Source organism: Sebastes umbrosus, chromosome 4, assembly GCF_015220745.1.
Source record: "Sebastes umbrosus isolate fSebUmb1 chromosome 4, fSebUmb1.pri, whole genome shotgun sequence".
NCBI lineage: Eukaryota > Metazoa > Chordata > Actinopteri > Perciformes > Sebastidae > Sebastes > Sebastes umbrosus.
This window is the reverse complement of record NC_051272.1, coordinates 21366597-21379930: the sequence shown is the minus strand read 5'-3', so window position 1 is coordinate 21379930 and position 13334 is coordinate 21366597. Positions and strand designations below refer to the sequence as shown.

The 13334-nt window shown below is 40.4% G+C and overlaps 1 protein-coding gene and 1 long non-coding RNA gene across 2 annotated transcripts in view; both read left to right on the top strand.

Moving 5' to 3' along the window:
* Positions 1–4124: 4124 nt before the first annotated feature.
* Positions 4125–13334, top strand: part of camk1db (calcium/calmodulin-dependent protein kinase 1Db) — a 32627-nt gene continuing 23417 nt past the window's right edge. Inside the window, exon 1 of the mRNA XM_037767821.1 lies at positions 4125–4654. Within this exon, the coding sequence (XP_037623749.1) occupies positions 4557–4654 (98 nt within the window). The 5' untranslated portion in view covers positions 4125–4556. The remainder of the gene's footprint in view (positions 4655–13334) is intronic.
* LOC119487158 lies at positions 8142–13029 on the top strand. Its single transcript, XR_005206655.1, has 3 exons — positions 8142–8299; positions 10205–10207; positions 13018–13029. It is a non-coding gene; the product is annotated as an uncharacterized LOC119487158 (long non-coding RNA).

Here is a 13334-nt window from a genome sequence, read left to right as displayed (position 1 = left end):
TGAGAGCAGTGCAGAGCAGCAGTTAGCTAGCTAGTGGGGCACAATCATTTTCACTAAAAGGCACGCACAGCCGGCTCCTCTATATCTTTACATATTACACAGCTTTGTTGAATACTTGATTCTGATTGGTCCATCACGGCACTCTACGGTCTGTTATTTCTTTATAGCAGACTGTTGCTATGGACGCAGTTCTGATGTTGTACTCCGGTGGACTGTTTTTGAGTCAAATAATGGATTTCTTAAGTAAGAAGCCATGTAATAAGCGGGATAATGTACCGCTAGCAGGTCATTGTTGTGAAATAAACCCCTTCAGGGCGATGAGAGACCCCTCCGCTTCGCCCTGTCGGGGTTTATTTCACAACAATGACCGGCTCACTGCACATTATCCCTTACATAGCAAATAGTTGTTTGATGTTATGTTAATGCCCTGAATGTCATATAGAGCACCTTTTAAACAACTTTATTCATAATACATAGAAAATGAGTGTATTGACAGACTCAATGCTGCAGAATCACACCTCCTCAGAAGGATGTTTTCAATTTATCCACGGTGTAGCCTACAATTAAACAGCAGCGGTGGATGTTACTGACAGCTGAATGGTGCGTCGCTTTAAATGTTGCTGCCGCAAGGAATTGTGGGATTATCTCTTTTCCTTTCGTAAAGGATGGTCCAGTGTTCCCTAAGCTAAAGGAGATAAGAAAGGAAGCATTTACACAATTCTACCAGCTCTTATTATGGCTACCACTTAAATACTCATGGGTCATTTCACTCAAAAAAGACTTTTCGACCGCAGCCTATATATTTGTGAGGAGTTCTTCAGCAGGAACCAATGAGCTTGGAGCTGAGAGCCACAGCGTCCCTTTGCTCTGGTACTTCTTCCCTCTCTTCGTCCTGTTCGTCTTGAGCATCAGTGGTGCACTGATCCATCCTTTTGTCTGGTTGACTCCTCCATGTTACTGCTCGCCTCCTGAATTCAGTCTGCACGAGTTGTCCATTTTTGTACTGTGAACAGAAAACATCAGTATAAGTTGTTGGAAAATGTCCTTGAAATATTTATGTAAGAACAGGAGTACTTAAACTGGATTTCTGAAAAAAGAGTTGTCACCGTTTTGACTGTTGAGATATTGAGATAGATATATTTGGACATATTATGGTCAAAATTTAGGCAAAGAAGTACTTGATCATTATCATTATTTAGTCATGGTTCAAACTAAGACTTGAAGTGAAAAATAAAGACATGAAAGGGCTAATGTAAATAAACGGATAGATTTCAAATGGAAATATTTTCAAATAAATCTATTTTCACGTTTATGCATCATGTTTCTTTTCTCCTAATTTTGTGCTTTTCTAAGAGCCTGTTAAGTTTGACTTAAAGTAATATGAAAACATTGTCTTTCAAGTAATTATTTATATTGTTAGTTGTTTGTTTTATGATCAACTAGAGATCATAATGTCACTCTGTCACAGAAGATTTTGACCAGATAACCCAGCCATAATGACACCAAGTAAATTTAGTAAGCCGTCCATTTACAGCTTGAATACAAAGTGTACATCATTATATATATTGTTAAATTAATTAATGTTACATAGTCACTGATTTAGCTTTGCACTCCTATAACCTTTGCAGCAGAGCCAGAGGTATCATCTTTTTATTCCACACATTCTTCTTTCTTGTCAAAACCTGCCGATGATCAGGGGATTCTCCCGGTGCTCCCTGTGGCCGGTCTGGGCCTGAGACCTGCTGTGCGTTTCAGTAACCCATACTACCATATTATTTAGTATGCCAGAAAAAGATTTAGTATGTCCCAATACATAGTACGTCAAATGCAGTATGCCAAAAATACCAGGATGTCCTACTACATCCGGTCGCAGTAAGAAAGTCAGCATGTTTTTCTGGCTAGTCTGACCCACAATCCTCTGCATAGCGGATATACTGAATGAGCAAGAGGGTCAAAGTCCAAGGTGTAATATTATGACGAAGTACTATGTCTCAATTATATGTATACTGCATGCAACAGTACGTCCTTTATAAGGGCAGCTACAGTATGTACTAAAAGTAGAAAGAAAAAATATGTGATTTGGAACGCAGCCAATATCTTTTTCTGGCATACTAAACAGGGTAGTTTGGGTTTTGGAACGCACAGTTGTACATGTATGCACATTTTTTAATTTGCATTTTAAGAAATTATATAATTACAGAGCATATGACAAAATAGAATAAAATAAAAATGAGGTAAAATATAAAATAAAATAATAAACAACGAAACAGGATAATAGTCATGAATAAATAAATTGAAAAAAAGAGAAAAAAAATATACAGTGGAAACCGCTTATAGTGATCACGTCCGTCCGGGTCAAATTGATCACTTTAAGCGGATGATTATTATAAATTAATTTTTGTTGTTGTGCATCATTTCTAATGCAGATTACCATCTAATTGACGTTTGTGTATTTATTACATGAATATAAAGTAATGAAACGGACCGCTTTGCTATTTACTGGTCTTTTCCCTCACCAAGGGTGACGAGTGTGCACGCAGATGAATGGTGCCCCTTTGCCGGGGCTCCTCGTTCCCTCACAAGGTAGCGGCATAGAGGGAGATGGGCGCCGGTCTGCATGTGTCTCCACTTTTTCCCCGTGCGCATTCGTTTTTCATTCAGAGATGACTTTCCTTTTCCCGTTATGACATCAATGTGCACGCAGCATCAGCCTCAGGCATCCATGCGGAAAGCAGACAGTTCGCAAGGCCAAAGTATCCAGAGAGTAAAGTAAAAAACAAAACACAAATTCAACTGACGTTAGTCTAATGTAGTTTGTTGTTTTCATGTATGAAAAGACCCAAAATGAACACTTGCGGACTACTTGATTACTAAGCAAATTATTTAAAGGGACTGTTTGTAACTTCTTCCACGTACAAATCAATCCGGGTCGGTGTCCCATGCACGCTCACGTGTGGCTACGCTGTTCAGACTCAGACTCCAACACAAACTACACGGAAGCACCAAAACCGCAAAGTTATATCTAGTGAAGCCCGTCTGTTAAACAGTGTTGGCCGCGGTCGGAGGACGCGGGGGAGACCGTAGCTTTGGTCTCCAGGGCCGGAGTCTCTGCTGTACTCTGCTCCTCTGGCTGCCTGCCTGCCTTTATTCACACAGCGCGCTCGTTCTCGCTCAGCTCGCTTCACTCTTACGTGCATGTGCGCTCACTACACACTGCAGAAGAGTTAGTTTAGCTCTGAGAATATCTAGTGAATGTACAGTGGACGTTTGTGCAGAAATAAATGCTGCAGCTCCTCCAGACCAACAGAGGTTTTCCGTGTCTTATGAAGTGACGGGGCTCCGCAGCGAGAAACGTTATCGTCTCCGACCGGGTGCTTGTGTCTCCCTCCTCGGCCGCGGTCGGTAGGCTGAGGCAGGAAAAGCCAACACTAGGATCAGTATTGATTCACGGAGAGACCTCCGTCTGGTCAGCTAACACTACTGCCAAGCAGGTGAAATATAGAGTGATATTGTGGTTTTATCTGACGTGTGTCACCTCACTGTTTTGAGCGATGCTCGTTCATGTCTATTTAGAGCGAGCACAAGCACGAGCCCAACGCTGACTTTCGTTGATTTAACGGCCACAGGTGTCGCTGTTAACAAGCATTTCTGATTCTTACAAACAGTCCCTTTAAACAGCGTTTGTATAGGAATGATTCTGTCCCCAAGCTTTTTGATCCACTGTAATTATGCACATTTTATTCTGCTTTTTGAAGCAGCTTGACATCTACAATTCTATGGAGGAAAGTTTAAAGGGGGCCAAGTCACCTGCTGTGCATGCATGGCCCCCATCACTCCTAGCTGCACCCCTGCCTTTACATTACCAGCTCATATTAAAATGGAAGCATCTATTTGTGCAAGACACAAACACGAGGTTTAAAATGTGATTTATTTTTTGCAAAAAAAACCTTGACTGATCAGTGCATCAGAGTTTGCACTGGGCCGGTGATATTTGGTGCAATGCGAACACTTGTCTGGTTGACTGTGTGAGGCTGTCAGATAGAGACAGGCTGGAGCAGCAGCCTCCTCCTCCTCCTCTTCCTCCTCCTCCTCCTATCACTATAACAACCACAGGGCGGTTCAGTGCGACTCGATGGCTCACACAGCAGCAGCAGCAGCTCGGAGTGTCATCCTGCAAACAGCCCGACCTCAGCTCACTACAGCACCGATAAGACACTGACTGGATCTCCTAGCTTTAAGGAAGGAGGAGGAGGAAGAGGAGGAGGAGGAGGAAGAGGAGAGGCTGTGTTTCCCCCGTCACAGTGATCTGAACAGCGGAGAAGCTCAGACTGAGGATCCGCTACGTCAAGCAGATTAGTCAGATAACCCCTCTCTCTCTGGAGGTAGGACAGACCTCCTCTCTTCTCTCCTCTCCTGCTGAGGGCTGAGAGGAAGACACAGTCTGACAAGGAAGAGAAACACACAACTACTTTTCTTTTTCTTTTGTTTTCCTGCTGGGTGAGTCAGTAGTCCTCCAGCTCCTTTCTTCATCATCTTCTTCCTCTCCTTGGTGCGAAATGGCGAAAGAAAACGGCGAGTCCAGCGACGGATCATCTTGGAAGAAGCATGTCGATGATATCAAGAACATCTTTGACTTCAAGGAAGTCCTCGGGACGTGAGTAACAGAGATAAACGCAGCCCTGCGGGCGACTAGAAACTTTGTGTGTTTAGTTATTGTTGATAATTAGGCAGCAGACTAAACAAAACAATGTAGGGATTTAACGGAAATGAGCAGCAGACTGACAGCTGTTGAATTAACTGAGAACTGACCGACAGAAAGCCGTGAATTACATCCTCAGTTCATTGTTCAGGGGGTGTAAATAATGTTGTGTTGAAGTCAGACAGGCGTTATGTCACAGTTGTGTTTTTATTCTTCTTCTACATCATCGTGTAGCTACACAGACAGGCAGCCATTTATTTTGGGGGGTCGTTTTTGTACACAACTATGACAAAGACAGCAGGGCTTATTTACAGGTTAGGCTTAGGCAATAAAACTAGTTAGTTAGGTTTAGGAATAGATTGACTTGGTTAGGCTTATAGGCAATAAAACTACGTAGTTTAGGTTTAGGTAAAGATCATTGTTTGGGTTTAAATACACCGGAAATGGGGTCACTTAAGTATGGAAGTTAAGTGACAAAACACGTTAGTTAGGTTTTGGAAAAGATTGACTTGGTTAGGTTTAGGCAATACAACTACTAAGTTAGGTTTAGGAAAAGATTGACTTGGTTAGGTTTAGGCAATACAACTAGTTAGTTAGGTTTAGGAATAGATTGACTTGGTTAGGCTTATAGGCAATAAAACTACGTAGTTTAGGTAAAGATCATGGTTTGGGTTAAAATAACACCGGAAATGGGGTCACTTAAGTATGGAAGTTAAGTGACAAAACACGTTAGTTAGGTTTTGGAAAAGATTGACTTGGTTAGGTTTAGGCAATACAACTACTAAGTTAGGTTTAGGAAAAGATTGACTTGGTTAGGTTTAGGCAATACAACTAGTTAGTTAGGTTTAGGAAAAGATTGACTTGGTTAGGTTTAGACAATAAAACTATGTAGTTTAGGTTTAGGTAAAGATCATGGTTTGGGTTAAAATAACACCGGAAATGGGGTCACTTAAGTATGGAAGTTAAGTGACAAAACACGTTAGTTAGGTTTTGGAAAAGATTGACTTGGTTAGGTTTAGGCAATACAACTACTAAGTTAGGTTTAGGAAAAGATTGACTTGGTTAGGTTTAGGCAATACAACTTGTTAGTTAGGTTTAGGAAAAGATTGACTTGGTTAGGTTTAGACAATAAAACTACGTAGTTTAGGTTTAGGTAAAGATCATGGTTTGGGTTAAAATAACACCGGAAATGGGGTCACTTAAGTATGGAAGTTAAGTGACAAAACACGTTAGTTAGGTTTTGGAAAAGATTGACTTGGTTAGGTTTAGGCAATACAACTACTTAGTTAGGTTTAGGAAAAGATTGACTTGGTTAGGTTTAGACAATAAAACTACGTAGTTTAGGTTTAGGTAAAGATCATGGTTTGGGTTAAAATAACACCGGAAATGGGGTCACTTAAGTATGGAAGTTAAGTGACAAAACACGTTAGTTAGGTTTTGGAAAAGATTGACTTGGTTAGGTTTAGGCAATACAACTAGTTAGTTAGGTTTAGGAAAAGATTGACTTGGTTAGGTTTAGGCAATACAACTAGTTAGTTAGGTTTAGGAAAAGATTGACTTGGTTAGGTTTAGACAATAAAACTACGTAGTTTAGGTTTAGGTAAAGATCATGGTTTGGGTTAAAATAACACCGGAAATGGGGTCACTTAAGTATGGAAGTTAAGTGACAAAACACGTTAGTTAGGTTTTGGAAAAGATTGACTTGGTTAGGTTTAGGCAATACAACTACTAAGTTAGGTTTAGGAAAAGATTGACTTGGTTAGGTTTAGGCAATACAACTAGTTAGTTAGGTTTAGGAAAAGATTGACTTGGTTAGGTTTAGACAATAAAACTACGTAGTTTAGGTTTAGGTAAAGATCATGGTTTGGGTTAAAATAACACTGGAAATGGGGTCACTTAAGTATGGAAGTTAAGTGACAAAACACGTTAGTTAGGTTTTGGAAAAGATTGACTTGGTTAGATTTAGGCAATACAACTACTTAGTTAGGTTTAGGAATGATTGACTTGGTTAGGTTTAGGCAATAAAACTAGTTAATTACGTTTAGGAAAAGATTGACTTGGTTAGGTTTAGGCAACAAAACTACTTAGTTAGGTTTTGGAAAAGATTGACTTGGTTAGGATAGGCAATAAAACTACTGTAGCATGTTTTTATTCTTGGTTATACTTGGCTATCCAGCTTACTCTGAAAGGAAGTCCTTGGTATAGGATGGCGTGCAACACAGTCTCACGGCAGTTCGTGAAATAGTCATGAAATTTAATCACTACTTAGTTAGGTTTAGGAAAAGATTGACTTGGTTGGGTTTAGGTATTAAAAGTACTTAGTTAGGTTTAGGAAAATATTTGACTTGGTTAGGTTTAGGCAATAAAACTACTTAGTTAGGTTTTTGAAAAGATTGACTTGGTTAGGTTTAGGCAATAAAACTATTGCGGCTTGTTTTTTATTCTTCTTCTACGGTACATCATCGTGTAGCTACACAGACAGGCAGCCATTTATTTTGGGGTCGTTTTTGTACAACATGACACAGCTATGACAACAAAGACAGCAGGGCCTATTTACACACACAGAAGTGATGAAACCAGCTTCCATAATTAAGGGACCATCTGTGGTGACTTTATGGTCTTTGTGCTCAATTATCTCTCTGATTCTTTGAAGAAATAATTGGGAATGTTGCAACAATCTGGGTCAGGAAACTCTGTGTTGAGCTCTTCAAGGATGGGGCAAGTAGTGGAATAATAAGTCCTTGGTATAGGATGGCGTGCAACACAGTCTCACGGCAGTTCGTGAAATAGTCACAAAATTGAATCTATTTGATTTGTGTTCATAGACACGAATTTCCCTTTTTTTCTTGACGCTCAGCACGGCTTTCATTTTCGTGCTTTTTCTCTTACGAATGTCCATCAACACCTGATGCACGTGTCAATTTCCGCCCCAGTCTTTTAAAAATAAAACTAGTTAGTTAGGTTTAGGAATAGATCGACTTGGTTAGGTTTAGGCAATAAAACTACTGCAGCGTGTTTTTATTTTTCTTCTACGGTACATCATCGTGTAGCTACACAGACAGGCAGACATTTATTTTGGGGTCGTTTTTGTACACAACATGACACAACTATGACAACAAAGACAGCAGGGCCTATTAACATACACACATGATGAAACCAGCTTCCATAATTAAGGGACCATCTGTGGTGACTTTATGGTCTTTGTGCTCCATTATCTCTGATTCTTTGAAGAAATAATTGTGTGTTGCAACAATCTGGGTCAGGAAACTCTGTCAGTGTGTTCCAACCCGCGTACTTCTGTACTTGCACTTACTATTTTGAGTGCATAAGTGCGTTCACAGTGGTGGTAGGCAGTATCTTTTTGGCATCATTGGGTAAAAATTCTATAATAACTTTTCAGCATATTGTAATTCAAGTGTTCTGAGAGAAAACTAGACTTCTGCACATCCTCATGGCTCTGTTTTCAGGCTTTAGAAAATCTAGCCCGTGACGGGAGTCTTTGACCAATCACAGGTCATTTCATTGAGAGAGCGTTCCTATTGGCTGTGCTCCGGTCATGTGACCGGAACTTGACGTTCCTTCATCAGATTTAACTATGGCGTATCACAAACTTTCTCATTTTACAGCTAAACCGTACACTTCCTCCGGTCTGTGAAATCTTGCAGATGCCGTTAAGAACACCGGAGGACAGAGAGGCACATGATTTTTTTCAGGTTACCTGTTTCATGTACTACTGTCACGATATAGCGACCCTTTCATAAAAATAACTTTTTTTAATCATATTTTCTCCAATCTCGCCTACTTCAGCTTTAAGTATGGAAGTAACGTGACAAAACACTATTTAGTAAGGTTTAGGAAAAGATCGACTTGGTTGGGCATAGGCAACAAAACTACTTAGTTAGGTTTAGGAAAAGATAATGGTTTGGGTTAAAATACAGGCCCAATGGCATCACGTGACCGACGAGGAGGTTGTAGTACCGCCGTTTGGCCACTACAAAAATTTGCTTCACAGCCCGGCGCTCTTCCTGGGGGCTTGGGCGAAAGTCTGGTGTTTTTCGCCGCTCTTTATACTTCCCAGTTCACAATTACGTGGGTTGCATACAAATTGATTTTGTGCTGACCATTACTATATACACAAATCAATACATTAAATTCCGTGACTATTTCACAAACTGCTGTGCGACTGGGCTGGATGGCAGTCTGGAAAACATGCCAGGCACTCTGATTGTGAATTAAAAATCCTTTATGAAGACATGGATAACACCAACGACTCACACACACACACCCTGATGAAGACTTGTTGAATCGAAATGCGTTATGGTGTTATCCATGTCTTAATAAGAGGTGCTTTGGATGTTTTCCAGACTGCCATCCTATACCAAGGACTTCCTTTCAAAATAAACAGTCACTGTTTTTTATTATTTTACTCTCTTATTCTTTCTTCTTCAAACAGAAAGACAGATTTTTAGCAGAGAAACATTATGTCTGGGTTTACAGACTTGTTTGTACAGTACACACTGGTGGGTTTCATTCGTTTAGGGACCACTTTGGTTGGAGTTCTTGTCCTTGAACCAGACAAATACCAGAGTTTATTTTGGTCCGCTGTTAGTGCCGCTTGACTTCATGTCTTTTCCTCTTTGAATAAGTTATGCTGCAGACAAAAGAGCCTCCCTGAATGAATGGAAGACCCCAAACTGCTCAAGGCAGTCAATCTTGTGCCATATCACAGTATATCTCTCATTTTTCCTGCTGGTCTTTGTCCCCTAAAGACATGTCCCTCCTCCCTTGACTGAGAGGAATTTAACGAGGTGATGTTTGTATTGTTGGAGATTCGAGGAAGGTGTCTCCCTGGGGAAATATGTTGTTTTGTTAAAAATTTGGACTCAGAAGCTGGTGTCAAAGCTGAGCAAAATATGTCCTCCAGTCACTGTGTTTGTAGCAGATGATAAAGCAGACATATTGTGGTTTGCTATTTGCATCCTCAACTTGTGCAAACTTAATAATATGTCTTCAGCATCCTCTCATTTTGTGCTGCTCAGCCTGACCGTAGACCTATTTTTCCTGAGGAGCTGCATCATGAAAATTCTCATACAGATTGGATGATTCATAAAGCGACACTTCATCTGTTGTACTAAACAGTCAGAGACGTTCCTACCTGGAGGCTGTTCTGATTTCCCCAAGGCTTTCATCTATGTGTGAAGCGCCTGTGAATAACACCAGTGAATCATCGTGATTTACTGTCCACACACACAATGGCCAGGTTGGAGGAACACACACACATCCCTCGCCCACAACCCTCGGCAGCGCACATCTCCGTGGTCAGTTTGTCGCTACATATCCTACAGCGTGTACTCGTCCTGATGGACTTTAAGATAAAGTTACACGTTCCTGTGTGTCTTGATCAGGGAGTGCCTCGTTGTCAGTCAGCGGGGTTCACAACAGGCCGCCACCTGGGGCAGAGAAGCCCTGCAGCTTTGCTTGAGGATTAAAAATGGACAAGGAAAGGGTGTTGGTCAGAGGAAGAGACATAGATTATCCTCCTCCTCCTCCTCCTCCTGCTGCTCCACCTTTCAACTGTAGCTTCCTCATCAGGTTTCCCCATCAGCGTCCAAGAGGGATCATCCCTCTGCAGCATTCATCCCTCTTCACACACCAGCAGTGGAGTCACATTTACTCATACTCTTACTTTACTTAAGTATTTCCATTTTATATCGGCTTTATACTTCACTACATTTCACTGAGGAAAATGTCGCACTTCACTACATTTATCTGACAGCTTCTTTGCAGATTAATATTTGACACGCTAAACCTGTGGTTAGTTTATGAAATATGATGCATTATCATAGAGCTGCAACAATTAATCGATGAGTTGTCAACTATTAAATTAATCGCCAACTATTTTGATAATCGATTAATTGGTTTGAATCATTTTTTAAGAAAAAAAATAATTCTTTGATTCCAGCTTCTTAAATGTGAATATTTTCTGGTGTCTTTGGTCTTCTATGACAGTAAACTGAAAATATGTGTTGTGGACAAAACAAGACATTTGAGGACATTGTCTTGGGCTTTAAGACACACTGATCGACATTTTATAGACCAAACAACCAATCGATTAATCAAGAAAATAATCAACAATGAAAATAATCGTTGGTTGCTGCCGTAATGAAATAATTAAAATTAGTTAAAAACAGCACAAAGTGGCATCTTCATATTGGTTTATTTATCCAACCAACAGTCCAAAACCTAAAGATATTTAATTTACTATCATAAATGACAAAGAAAAACACAAAGTTTTCACATTTGAAAAGCTTGAACAAGCAAATGTCTGGCATTTTTGCTTGATAAACTTTTGATCGACTGAAACAACTAAAAGATTAATTGAGGAAATAATTAACAGATTAATCAACTATGGAAATAATTGTTAGTTGCAGCTCTACATTATTATAGATAAGAAATTATTAAATACAATAACTGCTGCATACTGTGTACTTTAAGTACATTTTACTGATTTTATTGACACATTCTATATTTCATTGATACTTTAAGCACATTTTTCATGCTGAATGACTTATTTCCAAGAAAGTTATGAGCACATCTCTGGTAAACACAACATTTAAAGTGGTGCTTTTCTGTGATTCTTTGTGGAGAAACTCAGTTTTACAGATCTGTTGATTAAATCAACTAATCGATTAGTCGACAAAATCAGTGTCAGTCGACTAAGAATTTCTTTGGTCGAGGACAGTACTAGTATTTACTTCCATTGAATGCATGACTTTTACTTGTAACAGAGTATGTTTGCATTGTGCTATTGCTAAGTACATTTTCCACCGGTGCTGCACAGAGATTTGATTTAGACAGCAGCTGGAGGCTGGGCCCTCTGTGTGTGAGCGTTATGACTGATTAGATATTGAAAGGAGTTAGGGGAGTAGGAAGCCTGCGGCGGTGTTTGTAAAGCTTTGGTCACACTTCTTCACCGTGTTTTCTTGTGGTAGTTGTCGTGAGCTAATAAGATCTTCGCAACTGAACCCAGTCCTCCCACCTCACCTCCACTTTGCCTTGTGGCTAATTTCAGAGCCTTAAGCTGCTGAGACTCTGTGGGAACAAATTAAGTAACCTGACCACAAGCACCTTCTGAGATCCCAGTTGGCTAGTGTAGTAACTGTGCAGCAGAAGGGGACCTGCTGCTACTCCCAGTGGGGATGTTGAGATGTTTTTTTAACAACATACTAGAGCCGATTAATAAGGATGCACCAATTCTCTTTCAGATAACTGCCGATACTGAGCACTGCTCTGATACTGGTTTTTCACAGTTTTCAAATCTGCAAACTTCACTAAACGGGTTGCTCGTTAGTGTCATTTTTTATGTAAGGTAACCAGCGGCCATCACAACTTAAAAATGTACCAGACAGTGGAAACATTGATCAAGAAACTGTATTTAATGTGGATGAGTCACATCAAGGCCAATACTCCATCTGCTTAAATAGGCCTGTATCACTGTGGATACTGGCACAGTATATTGGATCGGTGCAGCCCTACTGATAATTTAATGGTCTCATATATGATAATGCCAAAGATATGTTTGCTGTAACTGTGTCTTATTTACTCACTCAGCAGTTACAGAGCCACATTATCATTTGGAGTCGTGTTTCTGTTCATAAGTTGGATGTAAGTCTAATATTATCTCTCATTTAGCTCTGTTTGTGGTCTGGCTCTTTAGCTGCGAAATGCTCCACCGTGTTCACCTGCTAGTCCTGAACTTTGTCTGCCGTTTGGTGCGTAGCAGGTGGTGTAAAGTGGGTTTTAAGTAAGGCTGCCCCCTCTTTGTCGATTGGTGGACTAATCGGTCATTTTGATCTAAGTTGATTAACATTTCTTTAGTCGATTAGTCGTTTTCTATGCGTTTTTCATGCTGAATGACTTATTTCCAAGAAACTTATGAGCACATCTCAGGTAAACACAAGATTTAAAGTGGTGCTTTTGTGCGATTCTTTGTGGAGAAACTCAGTTTCACAAATCTGTTGGTTAAATCAACTAATCGATTAGCCGACAAAATCGTATGAGTGTTAGTCGACTACGAATTTCTTTGGTCGAAACAGCTCTAGTTTTAAGAGCTTGTTCTCTGAAAACAGCTGCCTGCTGTGGCTGACAACGACGCTATGAGAGCGGTGGGGGTGAACCAAAAGTTGTTTACATAAGGGTTAGGGCAGCCAGGGGCAGTGGATTAGATTGTTGATCAGACTGATGGCCTGAGGATAAACGCTTCTGTACCTCCTGCCAGAGGGCATACATGTGAAAAACCAGCCTGTTCTCATTCCCAGGGCGTCAAATACTTACGCTCAAGGTACTTTAGTGCTTGTAGGAGACACATCGGGCTTTCATCAATATAAACCCATCTGCAGCACAATAAATTGATCGGAGAAAGTGCTCCGGGAGTGTGGTTATGTAGTTTAAAGAGCCAAAAGACGGGCGGGAGGGAAGGTGGATGGGTCCAACAAACACAGAGCTTTCATCCAGGAGACCGCCGTTTGTTTCCCGTGCATTAAGTTTCACTTTCACTTTACAATTAGCTGTTTGTTCATGTCCTGTGTTCACAACGTTCGGTTTCATTTTTACTTTACAAACGTAGTAGTTTTTA